This window comes from Malaclemys terrapin, chromosome 10 (genome assembly GCF_027887155.1).
Source record: "Malaclemys terrapin pileata isolate rMalTer1 chromosome 10, rMalTer1.hap1, whole genome shotgun sequence".
NCBI lineage: Eukaryota > Metazoa > Chordata > Testudines > Emydidae > Malaclemys > Malaclemys terrapin.
In genome coordinates, this window is record NC_071514.1 from 18,488,656 (window position 1) to 18,515,243 (window position 26,588).

Here is a 26,588-nt window from a genome sequence, read left to right on the forward strand (position 1 = left end):
TTTTTCTTTAGAAATTCAGGGTTTTTCTTGACGGATTTTATTTGCGGTCATTATTTATTTGTTGTTGTTGGCTGTTTATATTATAGTAGCACTGGAGTGCTGGTCAGTGCACTCTGCAATTGTGGAGGATGACATGGTCACTGCCCTGAAGATCCATTAGTGACAGTAGAACCAGTAGGTTTGTGACATCCAGAGAAGTTGTGCCAGTGAAACCTGATCAAACGAACAGAAAATTATTCAGACTTTTTAAAAACTTTTTTTTTGGTCCAACAACTCAAATGCCTGAATAAATAGTTTGGTGGGTGAGAATGTTCTCTTCAACACTCTTCCCACCTCTTTGGGTAGGAGCTGAGCTTGAGAGAGATTCCAGTCCACCTTTGAGTCCTCCAAGAAAGACCTCCAGCAAAAAAAAAGAAAAAGAAAAAAGGAAGAATTAACTTGCCACCACTTACATTTTTAACATAAAAAATTCAGCAGAAATAAAAATTCAGCAGGAAGAAAACACTTCAGGCCTTCTTTATATTGCATAAACCTCTTTGAAGGTTAACTGTAAGGTGAATCAAGATATGGCTCAGTGGTAAGGTCAATAGCTTTTTCCTCTGGACACCTAAGTTCAAATGAAGGTTGACTGGTTTTCCTAGACTCCTGTGCAGATTTGTTCACAATGGAGAAACCTCAGCACAATTCTCTTGAGCAGAAATTCCCAGGGCTTGAGTAGCTGGGGTGCTGCAGTTTAGGAAGTTGAACATATTTGATCACCTTATTCTCTTTACCCATGAAACAGCAAAACTGCTAACTTTGACCTGGTTATCGACACAGGGCTTTGTCTGCTTTATGCTTCTAATATGTTTTCAAAATGAATTACTAACTAAGGAAAAGATTAGCATAGGGGTTAACACAGCATGGTTGGAACTTTAAAGACTCTATATAAAGTGTAATTGTAGAGCTCAGTTCTGTCCTCCAATGTGTATCATGCATCCCTCTGTCTATTATTATTAGCGTTTTGTTTTTATATTGGAGAATCAGCCATTGAATGCATGCATATTAGCTGAGTTTTTCTTAGGTATGTAGTGATGCATGCACTGTAAATACTGTTTGGGTTTAGAAACTGATATGTTAAGCTACTGGAAGCCCACACTTTTTCTTATCATTGTAATCAGTCCTTACTCAGACTCATCAGAACAAGCAGTTTTGTTCTTTGAGACAGCTGTAACTTAGACTGTCGTAGCTTGAGACGTCACAGCATAGGTTAAAGAAAAATGCTTGAATATAAAGATCTGTGTCCTAGTAGCAGTGGCAGTTTAAATAATGTACTTGTAAAAGTTGTCTGGAAAATCTGGAGTTGCTTCTTGCAATCTTTTTTTCCTTTGTAAATAATGAAAATGGATTGGGCTTCAGTCTGAGAGGCAGCTGCTGGTTGTGTTATGAAGTTCTCCTTCATTTTGCATGATGAACAAATTGAGCTAAGAGGAGTATTTGTCCTACATCGGAGGCAGAGTCTGTTACCACCATCCAAAAATGGACCTTTCTGTTTTTTAGCCTTATTTTCTAATTACATTGGAATAGCGGAATAAGTTACAATGAATGAAATCTACAGAAGACTGGTTCTAATATGCACTTCTTGAGGTCACTGGAAGACACTGACAAATACCAGTAGTTCTGTGGTGCACACTTGTTTTAAAAGGATATTGAAAATTGGAAAGGGCTCAGAAGAGTCACAAGAATGTGCAACTTATTAAGAACCTGCCTTAAAAGTGAGAGGTTTAAGAGGCGGTTTTATCAAAGAGAAGGTTAAGAGGTGACCAGATCAGTCTGAGTACCTGAACAGGAGAAGATTTCTGATAGTAGGGGGCTCTGTAATCTAGCATGCAAAGGCATAACAAGGTTGGCAGTGGCTAGAAGTTGAAACTGGATAAATTGAAACTGAAAATAAAGCACTGATTTTCAGCAGTGAGGGCAATTAAGCATTGGAACAACCTCTCCAGGGATGTACCCGATTTTCCATCACATGAGGTCTTAAGGTGCTTCTCCATCACAGAAGGTCATCAAGATATGATGTCTTGCTAAAAGTTATACATTTCACCCAGAAACTTGACACAGGAGTCACTGGGTGAAAATCTTTAGCCTGTGTTATGCAGGAGGTCAGATCAGATGATTGTATTGATCCCTTCTGGCCTTAAAATCTATTATTCTAGTTCTGCATTGGGTTAGTAGGAGCTTATGGTTATCTGTATTTGTGGTACAACAGTATTAAATGGTACGCTAACCTAAAATAGCTTGAGTGCTCTCTAGCTGTTAAAATTAAGCATAACTATTACAGGTCCTTGGCTGATACCACCAATTAGCGCTTGAAATAGTTGCAGCAGCCTGTCTACACGAGGGCTCCCAGAATTGCAAATGCTGGTTGAGCTGAACAGGTGTGGGGAATGGAGGGAAAATTTTGAAGAACATTTTTGGCATAGACAAGACCTGAGGCTGTGAAGGGAACAGAAAATTGGTTAGAACTGGGAAATGAAACAAAGTGGGCTCTGTTGTGTCCTGATTTGGCTTCAGGAAACTTGATGGGTCCTTTGAGACTATGTATGTATTAACTAGGAGCTCCGACATCTGTGCAAGATGGGTTGTATTTCAGAATAAAATGTCGTCATGTTGAGCTTTATTTGAATGGATTGATCATTTGTACTGTAATCTCTTTTCACATTATTAAAATCCAAGTGCAAGATCCCACATCCCTTCCTTTGACTCGCAGGATATGAATTCTTCAAAAGCAAACTCGTAAACCTAGTCAGACATAGGTGACAAATTGTTGGCAGCAGCTGCATGGTGGTAAAAGTGAGCTGGACCAGCTCCACATTTGATTATTATCCTGTGCGGCTTGTGTCTGTGTTCCTGTGGACAGCCCAGCTGCTTCTCACTGGCTTTGTGAAAAGAGCACCCAGAATTGCATCCAGCAGATTGATGCTGCCAAAACCGCTTTTCAGATACAGTTTGTGGAGTATGTTGGTCACAAAGCATGTGCCCTACAGACACATTTTAACCGTATCATTTTCCAATTAATAAGAAAATTGTTTGTTTGCTCAAGCTGGAGATCACATTTTAATTGGTGGAAACACCTATACTTTAATTATGGAAAAACTAATGACAATTCATAATCACCTCTTATAGATTTTGATCACTAGCTTCAAGTGTTACCCTGGGCATTGGAATGTGCCAAGACCACTGGCACCAGGTGGTTTTCCAAACTGTGTGATGTTATGATAATGAAACCTGAAACCAGGCAAAGTGCCCTGATTTCTGATTTTTGTTATCTCCTAAACTCAGGCCCGGCTCAGGGAGGTTAGTGGATCTTTCAAAAAATCCTGCCCAGGTCTCCGATGAGCATGAGCTGGTATGTGGCATCAGGTGAAAAATCACAAACAGCTCAGAGGCTGTTGCTGGGGTCGTGAAACCAGGCACAATCTGCTGGGGCTTTTGGCTTTGTTAGATTTCAAAGCAAAGCTTGCAGGGGCGTGAACTGTTGAAGATGAGTGTCATATAGCACTAGTGGTTAAAGTGCTTTGCTTCTGCTCACCAGAATTCATTGACTGTGGGAACACTTGTCATCATGTATGCAGGGCCGGCGCTTCCACTACGTGACCCTAGGTGGTCGTCTAGGGCAGCAGGATTTGGGGGGGCGGCATTTTGCCATCCCCGGCGGCAATTCAGCGGTGGGGGTCCTTCCACTCCCACTCCCCATCTTCGGGATGCTTCGGCGGTGGGTCCTTCACTTGCTCCGGGACCCACCGCCGAAGCACCCCGAAGATGCGGAGCGGAAGGACCCCCCACCACCAAATGCTCTGAGGAGGAGCGCTGCCGTCTAGGGCGGCAAAAACCCTGGCGCTGCTCCTGCATGTATGGATTCTGTATGCTCCTATCCAACCCTTCTTTTCTAACAGGAATAAAAGCCAGATCCCTTGCAGTTTATTCCCAGAGGTTTCCTTGATGAATCAGAAAATGCTTTATTACATAAGCCCTCCTCCCTTCAAACAGGGCATTTTTGCTTTAATGCTTTTTTTTTTTTTTTTTTGTTCAGCCTGTCATAACTATAAAGGGAAGGGTAACAGCCCTCCTGTGTACAATACTATAAAATCCCTCCTGGCCAGAGACTCCAAAATCCTTTTACCTGTAAAGGGTTAAGAAGCTCAGGTAACCTGGCTGACACCTGACCCAAAGGACCTATAAGGGGACAAGATACTTTCAAATCTTGGTGAGGGGAAGGCTTTTGTTTGTGCTCTTTGTTTTGGGGGGAGTTCGCTCTTGGGACTAAGAGGGATCAGACATCAATCCATGCTCTCCAAATCTTTCTGAACAAGTCTCTTATATTTCAAACTTGTAAGTACAGCCAGGCAAGGCATGTTAGTTTTATCTTTGTTTTCTCAACTTGTAAAAGTACTTTTTGCTAGAGTGTTTACCTCTGTTTGCTGTAACTTTGAACCTAAGGCTAGAGGGGGTTTCTCTGAGCTCTTTAAGTTTGATTACCCTGTAAAGTTATTTTCCATCCTGATTTTACAGAGATGATTTTACCTTTCTTTCTTTAATTAAAAGCCTTCTTTTTAAGAACCTGATGGATTTTTCCCTTGTTTTTAGATCCAAGGGGGTTGGATCTTGATCCACCAGGAGTTGGTGGGAGAAAGGAGGGGGGATGGTTAATTTCTCCTTGTTTTAAGATCCAAGGGGTTTGGATCTGTATTCACCAGGGAACTGGTGAAGAGTCTCTCAAGGCTACCCAGGGAAGGGAATTAGCACATTGGGAGTGGTGGCAGCGAACCAGATCTAAGGTGGTAGTTAAGCTTAGAAAGTTTTCATGCAGGCCCCCACATCTGTACCCTAAAGTTCAGAGTGGGGAAGGAGCCTTGACACAGCCACTGAAAGTAATAAAGAATAATTGACGTAAGCTGTGATGCTTTTTAGAGCTCTAAGGGTTGCTTGTCCAATGGAACAGCTATTTACATTTAGTTTCTCTTTTTTCCCCGGCTGTACTGCTGGAGGTGTCTACTGTTGGGAAATCCCCGCACAACCACTCAAACAGTCTGAGAGTTAATGTTTCAGCCATTCTAATCAAGTCAACAGTGGCAGATGCAATTTATAAATAAACTATTATAACATTCACTCCTTAAAATTTGTGCATCAAACGTAATTTGATGCAATAGTCTGGCCAATTTTATTGCTCTATTATTTTTTAAAAGAGGAAAAACAAGCAGAATAGAAATGATTTTCCTCCATGGAGCACACACATTATTTTACACAATCCCATAGATGTATATGTGTATACACAGAGGCATACGCCTTTGGCGGTGTGGATGTAGAAATTGCCAGGCTGGATCAGACCAGTGAGCCATCCATCTAACTGTGGCCAGACCAGATGCTTCCAAGGAAATTGGCCAGGAGACATTCTCATCGCCTGTAAATAACTTGTCCATGTTCCTTCCTCTATCACACATCAGTTATCTACCCAACAGTACGACTTTTGCAACACAGAGAGTCTTTTTAGAAGAATGTGGTTACAAGTTCAATCTTTGGGCAGCAGAGAGTAAGTTGCATTGATCCCTCTATCGTGGATTCAAAGAGTGGCACCGAATCACTTCAAACGGACTTCCAGTTAATCTTCCTCTGAGAGAAGAAGGGTGTCATGAGCTTGGGGGTGGGGAAAGGGGAAGAACTAGTAACATAAATTAAAAATATAATTAAATGTAAGAGTTCAAACCAGAATTTTTCTTTTTTATATGTGCAGTGGAGATGTGAATATGTTGCTGCACTGGAGCAGGCTTAACTATACAGGGATGAGTAAATTAGCTCATGCCCCCTAATTATACCTGCTTCCCCTCTCCAGTTCCAGCCCATGTGATCAGTATGAAAAGTTTGACCATAAACAACCAATAAAGTAGGGAGAGCCTGTGCAGATTGGAGACTCTCTAGTACATACTTGACCATGTCTGTCCCAAGATAGGAATGTTTAGAACAGCAACCTGGGGCCTTCATCTTGAGGCTGCTGTAATGTAGTTACAGGGGGTAGAAAATGTTAGAGATTTTATAAGACTTCATACAAGTGTTTGTCTGTAATATGGTGGCTACACAAAAGACAATGTGCTTTTATTAGGAACAGAAAATGTGGGTGTTATGTAACCGCGAACTATTTTTGTGACGTATAATTATAGTGTTTTCATGTACTCCTTTCCAGTCACCAGGAAATCCTTAAAGGGTTAGCTCCACAAAGGAAAGTTGGGCTCAGTGTTGCAATGCTGAACTCTAGGTGCCCTGCCAACTAGTGGAATCCACTGCCCCAAGTTGGCCACCCAGGCTCCCTATACAGTGCACGGGAACAGTTAGGCGCCTAAGAATGGGATCCACAAAAGACTGTGTGCTGAGCTAGCCAGTGGGAAATGCTGAGGAGAGGGGTGTGGCCTAAGCCCTGCCCTTCAAAGGGATTTAGGTGCCTATCTCCACCTGGGATTCACAGTCACGAACCCTCTCCTGGAGTTAGGCACATAAGCCAGATCAGGCCTCTTTTTGACAAAGAAGTAGCACAGACTTGAATGTGACTCTCCTACATCTCATTCTAGTCCAGTGAATAGTCTATTATTTTATACAAGTGGAACAGCTTCAACAGGAGAGCTTGAGAGAGCCCCCACCCAAAATAACCCATAGCCTAGTGATTAGGACACTCCCTCGCAGTCCCTGCTACTCTCAGGCAAAGTAAGGATTGGAACCTGGGTGGCCCACATTCTGCATGACTGATCTAAGCACTGGGCTATAGAATATACATCTGTGTTTTGTGCAGGGCCTGATCCATTAGGCTGGGAAACTCCTAGTTTGTGAATCTCACTGAGGTTTAGGCTTTGCCTCTGCCCACCAGAAGAAATGTAGGTGTTTTGGGGGCTTTCTTTGTGGGAATGTAGGCACCTACAGGATTTGGTGGCAGCTGAGTGAAGGTTTTGAGGTTCTAAATTTTGGATTTTGGCACCTAAATCCCTTTACAGATCTAGCCCCAAGTATCTGCTTTGTATGGAAGGAAAAATTAGAAGGCTCCCTTCCCAGCAAGTTGAAACAATACAGAAAACTTTGTTTATATTCCTTATAAAAATATTACATTAAATCTATAAGTAACAGTTCATATCAATGATTAAAAGTGCTTGGAAAGACAGGCTGTAGACTTCCTACATGAAACAGTACTCAGGCTTTTGAATAGTGTGGTGGCAGGATGTGTGCACTGTGCCTTCAAGGGAAAAAAGTTTAGTCAGATGTCAAAGCAGACACTGGAGATTTAGATTGCACAACCCCTCCCCCCCCCACGCACACATTTGGAGTAGGTGTAGCTGCAAAATTACCTAGTAGAATTCACATAAACCAGGAACATTTTTTCATTGCATTTAGACATGTTTCTCAGTAAGGACTTCATCACAGAATTATTTTCTCAGCAGAAGACTGCTTAGTCTTTTTTTTTTTTTTTTTAGTACTTTTACATCTATTCATAAAATGGGTTAGGAGCCATTTCCAAATGTAAATCGTATGTGGGTTTTGTTTGATTTGTTTTAACTCGGGGTTTAAAAACACCCTCCCCCCTCCCCCCCATCACTCAACTTGACTGTTTTGGTTGGATGCAAGGTAGATCCATAGGGCAAAGGGATGTGAAGAATAATCTGTATTGAAATACCAAACCTGCTGGGTTAGTTGCACGTACAACAGAAGTCCCCGGAAATAACCAGCCTTGCCAGATACATGGGGCTAAAATGCAGGTCTTTTGTTCAGCACCTGTAACTAATTATCTGCTGATAAAATCAGGTCTGGTCTCAAGTATTGTCCCACCGATGCTCTGAGCTCCTCAGTCATGTGTAAGTGATGTAGAGGAGCAAAGAGGAACATGAAGAGAGAAGAATTACAAAGCTCTTCTTTGAATTATGAGCCATCTCTATCTAATACATTCTTATCTTCAACTCATCCAAATTAAAGCAAGTGGTATGTGGCAGGTTGTGCAGATGAATCAAGACTAATGCATGCACACAGCTGCTACATTCAATTTCCAGTGAATGGGTGTGTCAGATTGTATTTCTCAGGGTGTAGCAGCACTCACAATTTTTAGAAGCATCTCCCACAAATACTTTGCAGAAAGGGTGAAAAGAAAACGTGATCACATTCACTGGTAGCTATTCTAACAACTATAATTAATCCGCCTGTATTACAGGCTCACTGCTTGAGCCAGAGTACTGGTCTCAATTTCTGACTCCTTAGTTGCTATTAGATTGTGTTTCTTTGCTCTACTCCTGTGTTCTTTGTTTCTTTTTATAGCAGGCTTGATTAACAAAGCTTTTTTTAAATATATATTTTAGTGGACCATAGACAAGGAAGAATACTCTAGATATTCAATATGACTGGCTTTGTAATACTGGCAAGGAGATGATCCAGCATTGCACAGCTGTCGATAAGCTGCTTATTGGTGGCAATCAATATGCATGTGCCAAAATGGATTCATTTGCTATGTCTGGTTTTTACTTGAAAAGACTGAACGAGTTCTAGGCTTAGGTGCCATGCTGAGATAGGCAATGTTCCTCACTTTGAAGTTTGAATTTTTGGAACACTTTGTGCCAATACCATGGGCAAGTGATGCACTCCTTCCCCCACATTTCCCCTTTAATTCTTTTGTGCATGAATACCTTCTAAGATCCTTCTTCTCGTGTGGAGAGCCTAGCACCATATTCCTCCTCCTACTGGTTTACTGGTGAAACTCCTAGGGAAAAGACAGTCTATGTAGGTCTTGAAGCTGCCAAACAAGTTAAATATGATGTAACATCTTTATAAAAGGGTCATACAAACTGCAGAAATATAGGACAGACAGGGAAAATGCAGAAGGAAATTACTGAACGTTTGAGGAGAGAGGGGGAATTTCCCTGCATATTAATTCCTGCCTAATCTTCACATACAGGATAGCAAGTACTTCTGGTTCTCATTTCCTTGATGACACAGAACCTACCTGCATCCAAAGGAATGGCTATTTCTTTCCCTTTTTCATTTGGTTTTCAGACTGAGTGCTTGTCTAGTTGGTGAGGTAAAGCGCTTTACAGGGGTGTGATTTCTAAAGTGCAGTAACATGTGCATTAATTAGTCCTCATAGACCCTACTGGTGCACACTAAAGGTTCCATAGTGCACTTTAGCATAGCACTATGTTAAAATGCATCATCAGCATATACCCAGACCAATTAATGTGCAACACATCGGTGTGCTTTAGAAATCGTACCCCTGTAGAGTACGTTACCCCACCATCTAGACAAGCCCTGAGACTTACCCTTATTGCAGATTTGCAGCCTAGAGGGCTGGGGAAATCAAATTTCAGTGGAGGGGGGACACACACATTCAGCTTCACACCTTTGAGAGGGTAACTGAGAAATTATTAGTGGCTTGTTTAGGTAACCTTAATGACGTACTTAATGGTCAGTTACCGTGGCTTCATTATTTAGGGCATGTCCATGTTAGGGTTTCTCTGAGACCTCTTCCACTTGGTTCTGCAGGAGCTCAGTTTGACTCCAGTCTCATTACTGCGGTTCCTTTATTTGGCATACAGGAAAGCTACGCTGAGCTGGTCAGGCTCAAGCATAGGGGGTGGGAACAGGGCGTACCACACATCCAAAGTTACACAACAGACCTCTCCCTTTATATACATTTACAGATGACATTTCATTTACCATACATTGCATCACATATTTTTGGATTGGGTTGGTCTCTTTGTAAGAACCTGTACAGCAGGCTCTGTCCACGCACAACTTACTCTTTTTTACCTCAACTTATGTTCCAGGCTTATCTTAGCCATTGTTATCTTAGCCATTGTAAATTGTTCCCTGGGTGTTTTCTCTTATCGTATCTTTTACAGACATTCTATTTTTGGCTTGCTGATCCATTCAGCTGCCTAATCCTGTCTCCCAAAAAATAAGCCCCCGCCAGCCCCCCCGGTCCAATTACTCATGTCAAGCCAGGCCTACAGTCCATGTGAGGAAGTTATTCCAGACTAAGGATATGAATTTAAAATGCAATAGGTATTCTGTGTTAACTTCTGTGTGGGTACTCTTAGTGCCTTTTTCCAGTTCAGCTTAATCAACTTCCAAATATACGGGCTAAAGGACTAGCTACTTTGCAGCAGTTATTCCATTCAATTTCTACATGTAGACAAGCCCTTGGTTGGAGCAGGTGAATTGGATGATATTCAGACCTGGAAGATATTCTTGCAAAGGTTCTTGTGTATAGGAAATATTATTATATTGGAATATGTCCTGCTTGCGTGTTGCCCCACCCGATAGGTATGCCTACTGCTCTGCCAAGGTCCTGCTGGGTTCTTTTTCCTCTTCCTTTGGGACTTGCGCCTCTGGGATCTTTACTCCTCCCTTGTTTAGATAGGAGCGATGGGGAGTGCTCATCTGGCAAGCAGTGGCTGATGCCACAGGGCATATGTTCAGCACCATGCCAACCTAAAGAAAACTAAATCCCAAAGATCCCTTAGCTCCAGTGTGTTGATATTCAGCGGACTGACATTTGTGCTGTTTTTAAATCCCTTGCACTATCCATGACTTCGTGAAATGGTGACAATACACAATGTAATGAGCAACTCACAAATATCTCTTTATTTTTTTCCTTTAGCCTTGCTTTTGGGAAGTACGGTGGCATTTTTAAACCTGTTCTGCAAGTTGTACATGAGTAATACATCTATGAATCAAGAAAGCCACTTTCTGCCCAATGCAGTGCTATCACACAGACCTCAAACCTCAGACTTCTTAGATGCCAAAGTCCAACAACTTTAAAAAATGTCTCTATGCATCTCACAAGCATTTTGACTGACATCACCCATAGTTTCTCTCCCTTTTTCTACATGTTCAAGCTTTCTTGTAGAGCCTATACTGTTTACTTATTTGGTTGAGTCTCTCTGCATGAAGGCTTTTCCATGGATGTCATCTGTTGTATATGTGTCTTCATAGTTTCCAGCATATTTATGTCAACTTTTATCCAACAAACATTCCCTTTTTCAGGCCCTTCTGTTAAAGTATCTAGAGTCAAATATGACTTTAAGAACTTGCTGTCTGGGCATTGTAGCACTAAGCTTGCACTGAGATGGGTTGCATCATGTTTTTTTAATTATTATTATTATACAGGGTATCCATTAGGGTTTTCTCTTTTGCTGAAGGAGGTGCAATTAATATACATTGTTTTATATAGACATTTCAGGAACAATAACTATTGATACACTATATGTACTATCGATACAATAACTATTGATAGTGACAGGATGTGTAAAAAACTAATGTAATCAATGCTTTTTTTGCCTCTGTCTTCATGAAGAAGGTCAGCTCCCAGACTACTGCACTGGGCAGCACAGTATGGGGAGGAGGTGACCAGCCCACTGTGGAGAAAGAAGTGGTTCAGGACTATTTAGAAAAGCTGGACAAGCACAAGTCCATGGGGCCGGATGCACTGCATCCAAGGGTGTTAAAGGAGTTGGTGAATGTGATTGCAGAGCCATTGGCCATTATCTTTGAAAACTCATGGCGATGGGGGAGGTTCTGGATTACTGGAAAAAGGCTAATGTAGTGCCCATCTTTAAAAAAGGGAAGAAGGAGCATCCGAGGAACTACAGGCCAGTCAGCCTCACCTCAGTCCCTGGAAAAATTATGGAGCAGGTCCTCAAGGAATCAATTCTGAAGCATTTCGAGGAGAGGAAAGTGATCAAGAACAGTCAGCATGGATTCACCAAGGGCAAGTCATGTCTGACTAACCCAATTGCCTTCTATGACGAGATAACTGGGTCTGTGGCTGAGGGGAAAGCAGTGGACTTGTTATTCCTTGACTTTAGCAAAGCATTTGATATGGTCTCCCACAGTATTCTTGCTGGAAAGTTGAAGAAGTATGGGCTGGATGAATGGACTATAAACCGGATAGAAAGCTGGCTAGATCATCGGGCTCAATGGGTAGTGATCAATGGCTCCATGTCTAGTTGGGAGCCATTATTAAGCAGAGTACCCAATGGCCAGTCCTGGTGCCGGTTTTATTCAATATCTTCATTAATGATCTGGAGGATGGCATGGACTGCACCCTCAGCAAGTTTGCAGATGACACTAAACTGGGAGGAGTGGTAGATATGCTGGAGGGTAGGGATAGGATACAGAGAGACCTAGACAAATTAGAGGATTGGGCCAACAGTAATCTGTTGATGTTCAGCAAGGACAAGTGCAGAGTCCTGCACTTAGGATGGAAGTATCCCATGCACTGCAAAGACTAGGGACCGAGCAGCTAGGCAGCAGTTCTGCAGAAAAGGACCTAGGGGTTACAGTAGATGAGAAGCTGGATATGAGTCAACAATGTGTCCTTGTTGCCAAGAAGGCTAACGGCATTTTGGGCTGTATAAGTAGGAGCATTGCCAGCAGATCGAGGGACATGATCATTCCCCTCTATTCGGCATTGGTGAGGCCTCATCTGGAGTACTGTGTCCAGTTTGGGCCCCACACTACAAGAAGGATGTGGAAAAATTGGAGAGTCCAGCGGAGGGCAACAAAAATGATTAGGGGGCTGGAGCACATGACTTATGAGGAGAAGCTGAGGGAACTGGGATTATTTAGTCTGCAGAAGAGAAGAATGAGGGGGGATTTGATAGCTGCTTTCAACTACCTGAAAGGGGGTTCCGAAGAGGATGGATCTAGACGGTTCTCAGTGGTACCAGATGACAGAACAAGGAGTAATGGTCTCAAGTTGCAGTGGGGGAGGTTTAGGTTGGATATTAGGGAAAACTTTTTCACTAGGAGGGTGGTGAAGCACTGGAATGGGTTACCTAGGGAGGCGGTGGAATCTCCTTCCTTAGAGGTTTTTAAGGTCAGGCTTTACAAAGCCCTGGCTGGGATGATTTAGTTGGAGATTGGTCCTGCTTTGAGCAGGCGGTTGGACTAGATGACCTCTTGAGGTCCCTTCCAACCCTAATAGTCTATGATTCTATGATACACTTAGTATAAATGACAGTAAAGAGCGATTCTTTCTTTTACTACACATACAGAACTTATTTTGTGTGATAAATGAGTTTATTATTCTTTAAGGTGCTTATTACATTACTTTCTCCTCTGCCCCGTCTCTAAGGAAAACTCACTAGCTATCTCTGGTCTTGATCATATTTGATTAGATTATTCTGCCAAGAGCTGTATGACCATTGAACCTTCAATTCTGGATTAAAGGTCGAAAGATTATTCAAGTTTCTGGCACAGTCATAATTGCATCTAGTGCTTGTATTATATTAGTGCAGCACAAATCCAAAATTATTACATGTGTCTGTTGGATTTGCTGGGTCATCTTTTATTACAGAACTAGAACAACAGATCCAGGAAGTTACAGATGGAAAAGTCCTGTCAGATTATTCTGTCCATTGCAGAATTTTTTATTGAAGTGAATTTGCTAATCTAGTGTATAATTTAGCTTTGAGTCCCAAGCAACAACGTTTCCATCACTTCCCTTCGGAGACTATTCCACAGACTAATGGAGCTAACGGTCAAAAAGATTTTTCATGATATTCATCCTAAATTTATCTTTTTAATGTGCACCTTTATTCTTTCTTATAACCTTGTGTGTGTCTGTCCTTTCTATTCTTAGTGTTTACAGTTTTCAAATATTTATAGGCTACAGAAACATAGAAATTAGAGACATTTTTCATCTCTAAATATTAAATGACAGGATTTTCCAGGGTTGTGGGGTTTTTTTACTTGTTAGCTTTTTGTTTAACTAAATGATACTGCAGCTGTTAGCTGCAACGTCTGGATTTAAGAGATTTTTGACTCTCTTTACAAACTCGTTCAATACAAAAAGAATAAAAAGAGTGATAGTTCAGGATTGTCTGCTGTTTGAAATTGTGTCCTATGATATATTGTATTGTACGGTACCAAGTAATGTTGGAGCACTATTACATGACTGCTGCTCCTTTGTGAACCAAATTAAAAACAAGCTGGCTATCTCATGAGGTTATCTTAGTGAGCAACATCTTAAGTAAACACAATTTCCCTCCTGCATGTAACCTTCAAATTCCAGTTCCCACTTTTATTTCAAAACCCAATAAAATTAACGGTCTTCTAAATCTGTTTTTCCCAATAGAAATAAATAACGAATCTACAAAATGTTGGTCCCAGCTGTGCGTTGCGTGGTATAGTTAATGTAGTGGCAGAACATTTTGGACACAACCATTCTTGCTCTAAGCAAGCTAGTAGTGCAGGGACACTGAGATGGAGCTGTTAGGATTATTTGTGAATACATAATAAGGCCTTGTGCCTGCTTCCTCTCCTGTGTGTGTGTGTGTGTGTGTGTGTGTGTGTGTGTGTGTGTGTGTTTTAAGTATACTCCCTTCATATCCATAGCACACTGGATAGTTCATTACAGGTAATAGCATCTCTGCTTTAAAAAAAAAACAGATGGAAGAATGTTCAGATAATCGAGTGAACCTGTAGGCTGAATATTCTTAGATGCTTTAACACAGCAATCTCTTCAAAAGTAGACTTTTCCTGATTGTTTTTCTATCAGAATCCTTCCCCCGGTTTGTCCAATTTACCTGATGGGTAGGTATAACAGGCAGGTAGTAAAATATTGTAGATATGGTTAAAATGGCCCCCTAACTTCTCTGAACCAATTTAGCGCATCTGCTAGTTTAGTCTCTTACACCTTTTATTCTCTTACTTGTGCACAAAAGGAAATCTTAGTTAAGTAATTGATTGGCAGACTAGGGTGTAACAGTTAGAGCTAGCTCCCTAGTAGTTTCTTAATTGCAGCTTATTATAAATAGATGGCCTGTCAGTTTCTTGAAGATATCTGATCGTTGTGCAACATTTCCTTGCGTTTTGGCTGCCAAAAAAGCTAACCTTTGCCATGTTTAACAGATAGCACCTAATGTTTTTCACTTCCTTTCCCAAGCAGGTGTTTTTACTTGTCTGCAACTCATCCTGTCTTAGTCCCTTTATAGCTTATTACATATTATCATACACGATACATCTAGCTTTATAGTTCTAGGAAATATAAATATTTATCAAAGGACCTTTTCAAAGTAGCTTTTTGAAATATTTTATTGCTCTTTCAGTTTCTGTCCAGTGAGTGGGGCCATTGTCTGTAAGTGGTGGCTGCCATTTTATTAATATTTTCCGGTGGGAGCCCAGTTTAAGATGCAGATTCGGATTCAAAGAATAGTTTTAATCACTTGAAAGCCCTGGAAATGTTGAGCATTTCTAAATTCTGAAGTAAATTCTATAATTGAAAAAACTTGATTTCATTTGCAGTTGGTTAACCACTTAGCATAAATGTTTTATGTTTAAAAAAAAAAAAAAGTATTTCCCATAAGCAGTTTCTAAATGGTGGTTTTCATGGCTTTCAGATGGTCCTATTCAGTATCATCTCATCAAGATGGCATATTCCTGTTGCATTGACAATTAGTTATGTAGATCACTTAACTAAAATCTTTAGGGTTTTGCTCTTCTTTGCATTTAGATGTAAAGGCTTGAATATCTCTCATTACACTTGGATTTTCTTTTGAATTGCAGCTTCTGTTTCCTTTGCTACTTCTGTGATAGAGAGAGATGTCCAGATATACTCTTGTTTATATTTGGACCTCTGAGTCAGCCATTCAAAAACATGTAGTGTGAAAGATCAGTTACATACTATGTACATCAGCCACTGCCTCTGCCATTCTGATTCTTTTAAAACAAAACAAAAAGCCTCAGAAGAGTAGCATCCCCCTTCCCCTGGTCTATTTTAGTTTGTTTGTCAAAACGCAGGAGAATATCGTCAAGCACATTTGTGTTTGGTTGCTATTTGGATCTGTGTTGCTGTGCACGGCTTTTTTAAAATTAATTTTGTCGCAAATCGCATGCCATGAAATAAGGTAATAATTATATCTATGCATATCACAAAGCATTATGGTATATATTCAGAAGAGGAAATAGAAAGAGGGAAAGAGTAAAGTTGAATGGATTACAAGAAAAAAATAGGAGCACTAATGGCAAGGTCATAAAACTTAAGAAAGAAGGGGAGGAGGAGGAATCATATTGTGAATTGCATAAAACACTTTTTGCTCAATGTAAATTATAGTTTGGAAAAAAATTCTGCTTGAAATACATCGTAGATGGTGTTGCCAGGATACTTCCTGATCGTGTTAATTAAACTGTCCTGCAGATATAGCTTAATTAGCATATAATTTGCATATTGGACACAATGGTACATGTTGCTAAAGAAAGCTCCTCTTCTACTAATAGACCATTGTATACAGAGACATTTTCAAGGGGGGAAAAGTCTTTAAACATAACTATATTTTCTTTTTGCAACAACATGATTAAGATCTGTGCTAATGAACTGATATATATCTAAACCTGTATAGTAAGATGGTATTTTATGCCAGCTCCAGTACATTCTTTACCAGATCCCCCTTTGAGGGCTGATTCTGATAGCTTTTCTCTTGTCCAATAGTACCTTAGTTCATGAGACGCCCCATTGCTTGCAGTGGTACTACTTGTGGAGTAAGGTACTAATCAAGAGCCAGATTCTGCCTCTTGCTCATTTTGAAGATATGATTATCTACAGTATTGATGCTACAGTTCACAACTCTCCCAGATCACCTGGGACAGTCCCGCAATTAAGCATGGCTGTGCTGCTCATTTGGGGCTCCCTTCTGTGGAGTTAACTCCGCAGCACCTCTGGATCAGCTTGCCATGTCTGCCTGAAGTGACCTAGTGGGGAGCTGAGTACTGATCAGAAGGCAGTTCCTTGCTCTGCCTACCTGTGGAGAATGCTTTTCTGATTAGCGTTCTGTGGCCTACTCTGCCCAGATGCTTCAGCAGTGGGGATCAAATGCTGCAGGAGCGGTTCCACTGCGGTGACAGAGGCAGCCAGGACAAAGGAGGAATGAGAGAAGAGCCGATGGGGCAGCGAGCATGCTTGCAGATGGAGGAAAAAAGAGCAAGGGAGTCATTAAGAAGAAGGGAACAAGGAAGGACAGGGAACAGGAGGGAAAACAGAAAGACAATGGGAGAGAGGAGTTCAGAAATGGTGGGGAGGAGAAAAACAGCAAGGTGGGAAAGGAGAGAGAAAAATGACAATCAAAATTGTGTGTGTGTGTGTGTGTGTGTGTGTGTGTGTGTGTGTAAACCAATCCCTACAAAGTACATCCTTCCCAGCCCTAGTGCCTGACTTTCCCCTGCCTAGCTCCTTATGTGGTCATTTATACGTGTGCTAAGTAGGTAAATGGCTACACAAAGTGCTAAGCAGTGAAGAATTAAGTTCCTAGTGCCTATGAAATGCTAAAAATGCAAGTGCTTCTGTGAGGTCCCAACAAAGACACTGCCCTTCATCCCAGAACTCTTGGCCTTGGATGCACCTGGCTGTCTCACAAGGTATTGGAAGCTGTTAATAGTGTATGTAGAAGTATTTTTGACTGGCTATTTATTATAATGCTTACTGAAAGTTTTATGGGAGCATCTAATAAATGCATTTATTTACAAATATACCCATTTACAAAGAAGATCATAAAACAAAACAAAATATGGCAAAAGACATGGGTCAAAAGAAATTCCTCGAAATTGGAAGATTGCAGAAAAAATCCAAACAAAATGAAGTTAGCAAGAGAGGAGAATAGAAAAAAAGACATCTCTGTCTGGAATCTGTAACATTCCTATAGAAATTGCAGGGACTAATTTTATATTTTTTCCTTGTATGAATTATTTTTATGTCCAAAGATTTTTCCTGTAACATTGCCAGGCCAGCAGTCAATTAGTATTTCAGCTCCTCAAAGGAAGCATTTTCCTGATGCTCTATGAGCTCTCATTTAATAGTAGTGGATTTGTGGATTCTCCCATCTACAGAGGGAAAAACATTTTCACTCATTTTCACCTTGCTAAAGTAATCTACTTCCTCTTTGATTATGACAGAATTCTAATTTCAATGAAATAGTGCAGGAATAGTAAGCTGTGGGACCACAGTGGCATTTTTTAAATAAAAAGTTATTGAGCATCTGAATCAAGTGAGTCAAAGTATTAAAATATTTCATAAGTAGGTAAAATGCTTCATGCCTACCGCAAACTCCAAATTTAGATTGGGAACCTGCTAATCATTCTGAGTAATGATGCTAGAATATGCATTTCAGATGTTGCTTCTGTATCTAATTATTTTTTTAAACTTTTTTAAAACAGGTGATTATAAACAGCACAATCACACCTAATATGACCTTTACGAAAACATCGCAGAAGTTTGGTCAGTGGGCAGACAGCAGAGCAAACACTGTGTTTGGTTTGGGTTTTTCCTCCGAACAGCAGCTAACAAAGGTAACGGGGCTCCTTTTATTTCTGAAACAGCAGTTGGGGTGGTTCTTGTGAGTTAAGGAACTGCTGCATTATCGGTACCAATCTGGTAGGAGTCTCACAAACTGAATTTCTTGGCAGCTCATTAATTCTTCTTCTCTACATACAAGTTGTTAAACTCTTAACTATCCAGCGGTTGCTTATAGAGCCTCAGTGAAGGTTTACAAAAGTTCACTGACACAAGGATACATTTTAATTTGATCACTTGTGGCCCTCTATAAAAACAAAAGGCTATAAAATTTTGAAGCTTAGTTTTTTAGATGTTCTCAAATACAGTCTAAGCAGTTTCTTGGCATCTCTTTTCCTAGACTACATGCTAATTTTATACAAAAGCTACATTAAAAGAACATTAAGGATACAAAGTGAAGCACTAAAATGTCAAAAAATGCCAAAGTTAGGCTGCCTATGCATGTTTAACTCTACATTTATATTGCAGTGAAGTCTTTATCATTTTAGCAGTGACATCCAACTAATAAGCTTATCTAGAATCCAAAATTGTCTTCCTATGAAGTATATATGGCCTTGAATGTAGTGTAGCGGTGGACTGGTTTGGGTGTTGATGAGTGACTTTGACCCATAGTGGCTGTCCCTTTGATGTTAAGGGGACTTTACAAGTGACTATAAAGGAAAGTTCTCCTTTATCTCAGCTGGTGTAGGCCTGTGATTTTGGAACAGAGGGCTGAGGATTGTAGTTCTAGCTCCCCCATGTCACTTGTCTGCAGAGCAGGGCTTGGTTACAATGAAGGCTTGTAAAATATCCAGCCAACTCTGGTAATAAATAACTAGTAGTGTAAACAATACACTCTCGCAGTGATTCAATTAATACTTTGCAAACGCAAGTCAAGCAACCAGAATGTTTGTTCACAAAATAAAAGAAGGTACTTATCTAACTCATAGTTGATGTTTTAAGCATGAACACGCCGCCCTTATTGGCACTGTTCTATCGGTTAACCAAATATCATGTCCTTGGGCATTCCAAACAGTCTCCATTAATCTCCCTCTGTCTTCTTGCATGTTTTGGTTTGAGAGGTACTAGTGTTGAAATTTTAAAAGCTGCTTCTTGGATCTGAAAGAAGACTGACTGTTGTAGGGAAAGGAAAAGCCTGTTGGATGTGATGTGTTTACTTTCAGTCAGTTGCGTGACTGAATTCTACATGAACTTGTTTTTATTAAGTTGGTCTTACTGAGTTCATGCATTTTCCACACCATTGCATTTTTTGCAAATATTTCACATTTGCAAAAATGTTCATGCAAAATTGTTTTTGCTCGTGGGGTGACTAGAAATGTGTCCTGGTAACAATCTGGTTCTCCTGGAATGTTACAAGACTAAACCATCCAGTAAAACGAAAAAATATTACCTGCTTTAAAAAAAGGAGAACATATCTGTGGCAATGCTTCAGGAAACTTATCTCAAAACAGAAGAATCAATCTTAAAAGGAATGTGTACCATGGAATATCTTTTCAGCTCCCATGAGAGAGTGGTGTGTGTATTAAGTAGAATGGGAATGTAAAAGGATTAAAACCTATTCAGAAGGCAGATGGGTGTGCAGAGGGCAAACGTGTAACAATTATGCACCAAGTGAGGAATATACCTTTCTTCAGAAATAATTTTGGAGTGATTGTAATGGTCCAGAATTCAAAGGTAATAGTGGCAGGTGACTTCAATAGCTGTCTAACCACAATGTGGGATAAACTACCAACAAGACAAGGTCCATCTAAAGAAGCTCAAATGCTGGAACTAGTATATAAAGGACAGGACGCAATGGAGATTTAGATTTTGCTTTTTTTCTCTGAAACTGCCAAAACCACATACTAGAATAGATTTAATTTTAATATCAAAAGGTTTCCTACATGAAATCTTAATATTAGAATGGAATATCTCTGACTCTGTTCCTGTCTTCATGAAAATAAAGTCCAGTTCAGGATTAATAAAAGCTGGATATTTAGTAATATATTGTTAAAAGACAGACTTTGTGTATGAAATGGAAAACCACATTGATGATTATATTAAGGACAATAGCTCATGGGATATACCCGGGGAACTAGATGGGAAGCCTTTAAAGCAGTAATGAGGGGACATACTATAGCATGCCGTAGTTATAGGGGAAAAAAGATATTGGTAAAACCGGAAAAAGTTAGAGGAACAAATTTTGCAGAAGCAATGTGTCTAATAATGTAGACTTAATCAAAGAGATTAAGAATGCGAAAATAGCATTAGAATACTGACAACAATAATAAAAAAAAAAAAAGACAGCTCCCCTGTTTGCCAAAGGATCTACAAACTGGGGAGGAATCATACTGCAAGATAGTAAAATGCCCAGACTGACAGAGTGAAAGGGAGGTACTTGATGGCCCAATAGCATAGGAAGAAATAATAAAAGTACCTAGCTCTTACATAGCACTTTTCAGATGGAGAAACTGAGACACAGAGGAAAAGTGACTCACCCAAGGTCACCCAGCGGGCCAGTGGCCAAACTGAGAATAAAACCTAGTCTCCTGAGTCCTAGTCCAATGCTCTCACCAGTAGGCCGCAAGTGATTTTTTCATTAAAATCAGGGAGAAGTCCTGGGCTGGAAGGGTATACCACTGAATTCTATAAAATGTTAAAACACAGGTAACTCCCTTGCTAGCGAGTGCACTTCAGTCTTCTGAGGCAACAAAATCCTTACTGGGCACCTTCTAACACACACACGTAGTTTTGATACCTAAACCAAACAACACTTATCCAATCCAGCATCGTATAGGCCTATCACTTTTTAATAAAGAGAGCGTAAGATTCCACACCTGATTTGTGGAACACAGTAGAGTTATGGAGCGTGTGGATATACTCCTCCCGTGCATGTACACTTTTTTGCATGGACCTTGTCATAAAAGGGTGACAGGAAAGTGGGCTGTAGTCCACGAAAGCTTATGCTCTAATAAATCTGTTAGTCTCTAAGGTGCCACAAGTACCCCTGTTCTTTTTGCGGATACAGACTAACACGGCTGCTACTCTGAAACCTGATAAGAAACTGTTTTTTATTTCTTGGCCCCAATCTCCTGACAATAGGCCATAGTTACGAAAGTTTTTAATAAACCTGTCACATGACTGGGGTCAGTGTCTAGGGTTTTTGACCGGAATGCCCAGTTGAATAGGGACCCTGGCGGCTCTGGTCAGTAATGCTGACCGGGTCGCTAAAAGACTGGTTGGCGGTGCAGCGGGGCTAAAGTCTGGCTCCTAGCCACAGGTGTGGCCAGGAGGCTTCGAGCGCTGCCCCCGCTCCGAGCGCCGGCTCCATAGCTCCCACTGGCTGGGAATCGGGGCCAATGGTAGCTGCAGGGGTGGCACCTGTGGGCAAGGGATGCGCACATAGCCCCCGGTCCCTCTGTCTAGAAGCTGGACAAGCCAGCTGGTTCCGGGAGCCGCCTGTCCCAGACCTCAGCCCCCTCCAGCATCCCAGAGCCCACACCCCCAGCTGGAGCCCTGCACCCCAACCCCCTGCCCCAGCCCTGAGCCCCCTCCTTACCCCAAACCCCTCATCCCCCACCCCACGCTGAAACCTGCACCCCCTCCCACACCCTCACCCCCTCCCCAGCCCTGAGCCCCCTCCCACATTCCGAACCCATAGGTCCTAGCCTGGAGCCCTCACCACCTCCTGCACCCTGAACCCCTCATTTCTGGCCCCACCCCAGAGCCTGCACTCCCATCCAGAGCCCTCATCCCCTCCTGCACCTCAACTCGCTGCCCCAGCCCTGTGAAAGTGAGTGAGAGAGAGTGAGCAATGGGGTGTGTGGGTGTGTAGTGAACAGGGGCGGGGTCTCTGGGCAGGGGGCGGGGCAAGAGTTCGGTTTTGTGTGATTAGAAGTTGGCAACCCTATCAGTGGCCACTGACTTAGGTTAGCTGTCAAAAAACAGAGTCATTGTCCTCTGCTTTTGTTCAGCCATCTTTTGTTCCTGCTGTAAAACAGGTTTTCAGGCATGGATTATGTCCTATGAGCTTGGGGTGGATAGTGTAGCTATTGCTTTGGTGTAAATTGCCAGCTACTTTGTCTGGAATCTGATATTCTTGCCATCTGCATAATTTTGTTGTTCTTATTGTAGGGCTGCTTCAGTTCCTGTTTCCTGACATACAGCTCTCTTGTAACTACTTCGGGCTTAATTGTTTGCCTCAGAAGCTTATTGGCAATAGGTTTTTGCCTTCAGCCCGGTAGTTTCTAAGCTGGTGACTTCATAAAGAACCATAGTGAGGTGTGTTGTGATATTTTAGCAATGGCTTTCTTCCGCCCATCAGAGCTTTTTTTTAATTGAATTCTTTGCTGTTTCTCCTAACTTCTCTGCCAATCCATTTGATGATAGAGACGTGACATGGCATGCCTGAACTGGTATATCAAAAAAAACCAGGAGTACTTGTGGCACCTTAGAGACTAATAAATTTATTAGAGCATAAACTTTCGTGGGCTACAGCCCACTTCTTCGGATGCATATAGAAGTGGGCTGCAGTCCACGAAAGCTTATGCTCTAATAAATTTGTTAGTCTCTAAGGTGCCACAAGTACTCCTGTTCTTTTTGCAGATACAGACTAACACGACTGCTACTCTGAAACCTGGTATATCAAAGAGAATCGCCAGAATAAGCCACTCATTAATTGTGGGCCATTATCTTAACTCATTCACAAAACATAAATGGCAAATTTCATGCAGCCTAGTTTCCAAGCGCTTCCTGCAAAATGAGCTGGCAATTAAATATAAATGAGACTGGTTGGGGGGACCCGGGGGGGGGGGGGCAGCTGCTTTATAGCTCTGGCACTGGCGCAACTTGTGCTTAGGAGGAATAAAACATAACACCAGAAATGTAAAACCTAAACATGTAAAATGGAACATCTACTAAAATATATATTTCTGTGGATGACTATCTGCCGATTCAAGTGACTTTCAAATAATTTATATTATGTGACACCTCTTCGCACGTTCAATTCCCCATTAAATATCAGCAGGGGAGATTCATAACCAAATATAGCGTTTGTATGCTACGCTTTCCCAAGACCAAAAACACTTGTCAAGATTTGGTAGCAACAAATCCTTCCTTTCATGCAGCCTGTGCCCATAGTTTGCTGGAGTGCTGTGAGATGTCATATATAATTCATAACTGGCTGCAGAAGCTGGGGCTGGCTCTGAAATGTACTTTCAAATCTGCAGCAACGATTAGTTGCTGTTTTCCCTTTCTCCCTTCCTTTGCTAATTTTGGATATGTTTGTCAGCCCAAAAGAGTTCATTTGAAATAGCTACAGTAGTGGCATTAGGGGAAAAGAAGAGTGCGGATGAGGAATGAGGCAACTTTTTGAAAGACTTTAAATAACTAAACATACCTCCACTCTCTAGAAAATCTCACTCACTCCTTAGATTTCTTTGTTTAAAAATATATTTAGTAGGATCTTACTAAGCTTACAATTAACCATTTTAATTACAAAGTACACATTAAAAACAACCAGCTGTTATGCTGGTTTAATGTCTCATGGCCTGTCCAGATCACAAAAGTGACACACGGGTTTTAATACCAATGGGCGGTGGTCAGGGGGTATAATATATTAACAATTCTCAGAAAATAGGATCCCTGTGATTCTGCAGCCAACAGTGGATTGGGAATACATGCATTGCCAATGCCACAGAAGTTCTATAGACACTCTGTAACCTCCCTCAGAAATGTCTTGTCTGTTGCTGATGTAGCAATTGGCACTGGAAATGGTGCAGAAGTTTAGTCTGCCACTACAATGGCTACATAGTTAGAAGAGCAGTCAGGTGTAAGTCTTTCATTTCTCACAAGAGCTAAGTGCACCTATCGAACAGTGAAAAGCAGAGATTGTTTAGTGGAATCCAACAGGTATAAATTAGGCAGAAAAAAAGACATTTCTAAAGAGGAAACAGCAAAACTGTTTATGGACTGAAGACTAACAAATGCATAAAGTAACAAACTGAACAAATAGAGAATATTTTTCATTATAATTTCAGTTACAATAACCTTTAACTCTAGCCACAATAGTGGGTAAAAATAATTCAGAAATGTGACTGTTTGTTTTTAAAGTGAAGATGTCCCTTTAAGTTGGTGGACAATTCCTTTGTTGCTCTTTGCTGCTAGAAGCACATTTATTTAAATAAAATTTATTAGTAAACTTTAGCCTTGACTAAAAATCACACAACTAGACTGAGATCATTGTTGATTATACACCTCTACCCTGATATAACGTGACCCGATATATCATGAATTCGGATATAATGCGGTAAAGCAGCGCTCCCGGGGGGGGCGGGACTGCGCACTCCGGCGGATCAAAGCAAATTCAATATAACGCGGTTTCACCTATAACACGGTAAGATTTTTTGGCTCCCAAGGACAACATTATATGTGGGTAGAGGTGTATTTTAAAGAATGGGGGAGGATGTTTCATATATTCACATATAATGTTTTTATATTGAACTGTGGAAAATGTTCTCTTCACAGCACACATTTTTCAGAGCGGTCATCTGTGTCCATTATGAGGATAGTTTCAGAAATCAAATTTGAAAGATTACTTTTTTCCAGTTTTTCATCTTTTTTTCTAGTGCACTTAGACTCATAGGAATTTTGATACAGAAGATTTATTGTAAGAGAGCGACTCAATATGACATTAATATAAACTGTATTCTGACTTAAAAGATACCCAAGTTTGGAGCTTATTTTTGACACAATATGCTAGAAATAATCTTGTTGTTATAGATGTTTTGGTCTAACAACAGTTGCAACATAAAATGTATTTTACCTAGAAAGGTTAGGGTTTCATGACTCAAGGACAAAACATAAGTGCAGTTGTATTCAGTGAATTTTATAGGTCTACAGATGTAGTTGAATCACACATATACTACCTGTACGTTCCCTCAAATAGTAAACTCTTTTCATATGCAACTCCAGCTGAAGGTGGCTGGACTCTGTAGTTCAGTGTTTTCATATGTACCTTCACAGATCATATTCACAACCCTCTCTATATTATATCTGAAATTCCCCTTGGCTTTAAGCACATGCATGCCCATCCAATGGAATCCTACGATGACCTATGTTGCATGGTAATTTCCACTCACTGTGTGTGTGTTTTATATAATGTGTTAACTACTGATATAATTTTTTCTATGCTTGTGTAAGAGCTGAATTATGGTAATCGATAAAACTAATCTTCCAATGTTCTAGCAGCAATCTCCATGTTCGTGTATGTGTGTGTGTATATATAATAGAATATGTGTATATGTAATATAATGTTGTTCAGGATAGTCCAGTATCCTGTCTCTGACAATGGGCACTACCAGAGAAAGGTGTAAGAACCCCATAATAAATGTGTCAGCTGCTGAAGCATATATCAAATCCCTGTGTGGTCTTGAACAAGTCATCTCTCTCTCTGCCTCAGCTACCATCCTTGTAAATTTGAGGTGACGGTACTTACTTACCTGATAGAGTTGTTGTGTGACCAAATTCATGAATGTGTGCAAGAACTTTGAGATCTTTGGATGGAATGTGTGATGAAAGTGCTGAGTGCTAACCATTGTAATGGCTTTGGATAGACTTGATATAATTTTGAAGAATTGAATCATGTGGTTTTATTATTGGTGTAGTCCACGGCTATATTTGTGCCTCTTTTGACCTTCTTCCTGAGGGGTACTTTTGTTTTGACACTCACTTTTTAGGGATTTCACCATTGTACTTCACAGATGACTGAGATTTCCCTTTGGTACTCCCTCTTTATAATCCATCTCAGTCCATCCCTCCCCTCCTTTAGACATCTATATTTTTATTGTGACAACCCTTTTCCCCCCTGCTAACTCTTCCCTTGTCCCTTTCTCGCATATAGTTCTCTCTTCTGTTCCTGGATTTTAGTGTAAGTGTAGTTTTTTTCACATTTGAATGTTTGTTGTGTTTTAGTTGTTTTTCATTATATATATTCTCAACCATCGCTCTGCCATGCCCAGTTGTTTCAGTGGAGAGGTACTTAATAAATTGATCTATTCAGGTGATTTTAAAAAAAATCACTGTTGGAAGGAGGGGGAATGAGCTACACTGAAGTAATAAAAGGTGGCTTCTACATCTTGGATGCTATTTAGGGAGGGAAATATACCTGTCTGGAAGGCAATATGGCTGACCGTTGAGAAAGTTTCATGTTGTCTTCCCTTTCCAATATTAGAAATTTCTATACAATAAATTCATGTAAGTTTGA

General features: G+C 40.8%; 1 protein-coding gene across 3 annotated transcripts in view; it reads left to right on the forward strand.

Annotated features, from left to right (window-relative positions):
• HOMER2 (homer scaffold protein 2) overlaps positions 1 to 26,588 on the forward strand; it is a 113,471-nt gene that overhangs the window by 51,489 nt on the left and 35,394 nt on the right. For 2 of the 3 annotated variants that reach the window (XM_054041927.1, XM_054041929.1), the window contains one exon: positions 18,211 to 18,342. The exons of the other annotated variant lie outside the window; for it this stretch is intronic. In XM_054041927.1, coding sequence (XP_053897902.1) covers positions 18,211 to 18,342 — 132 coding nt within the window. The remainder of the gene's footprint in view (positions 1 to 18,210; positions 18,343 to 26,588) is intronic. 3 annotated transcript variants of the gene reach the window in all.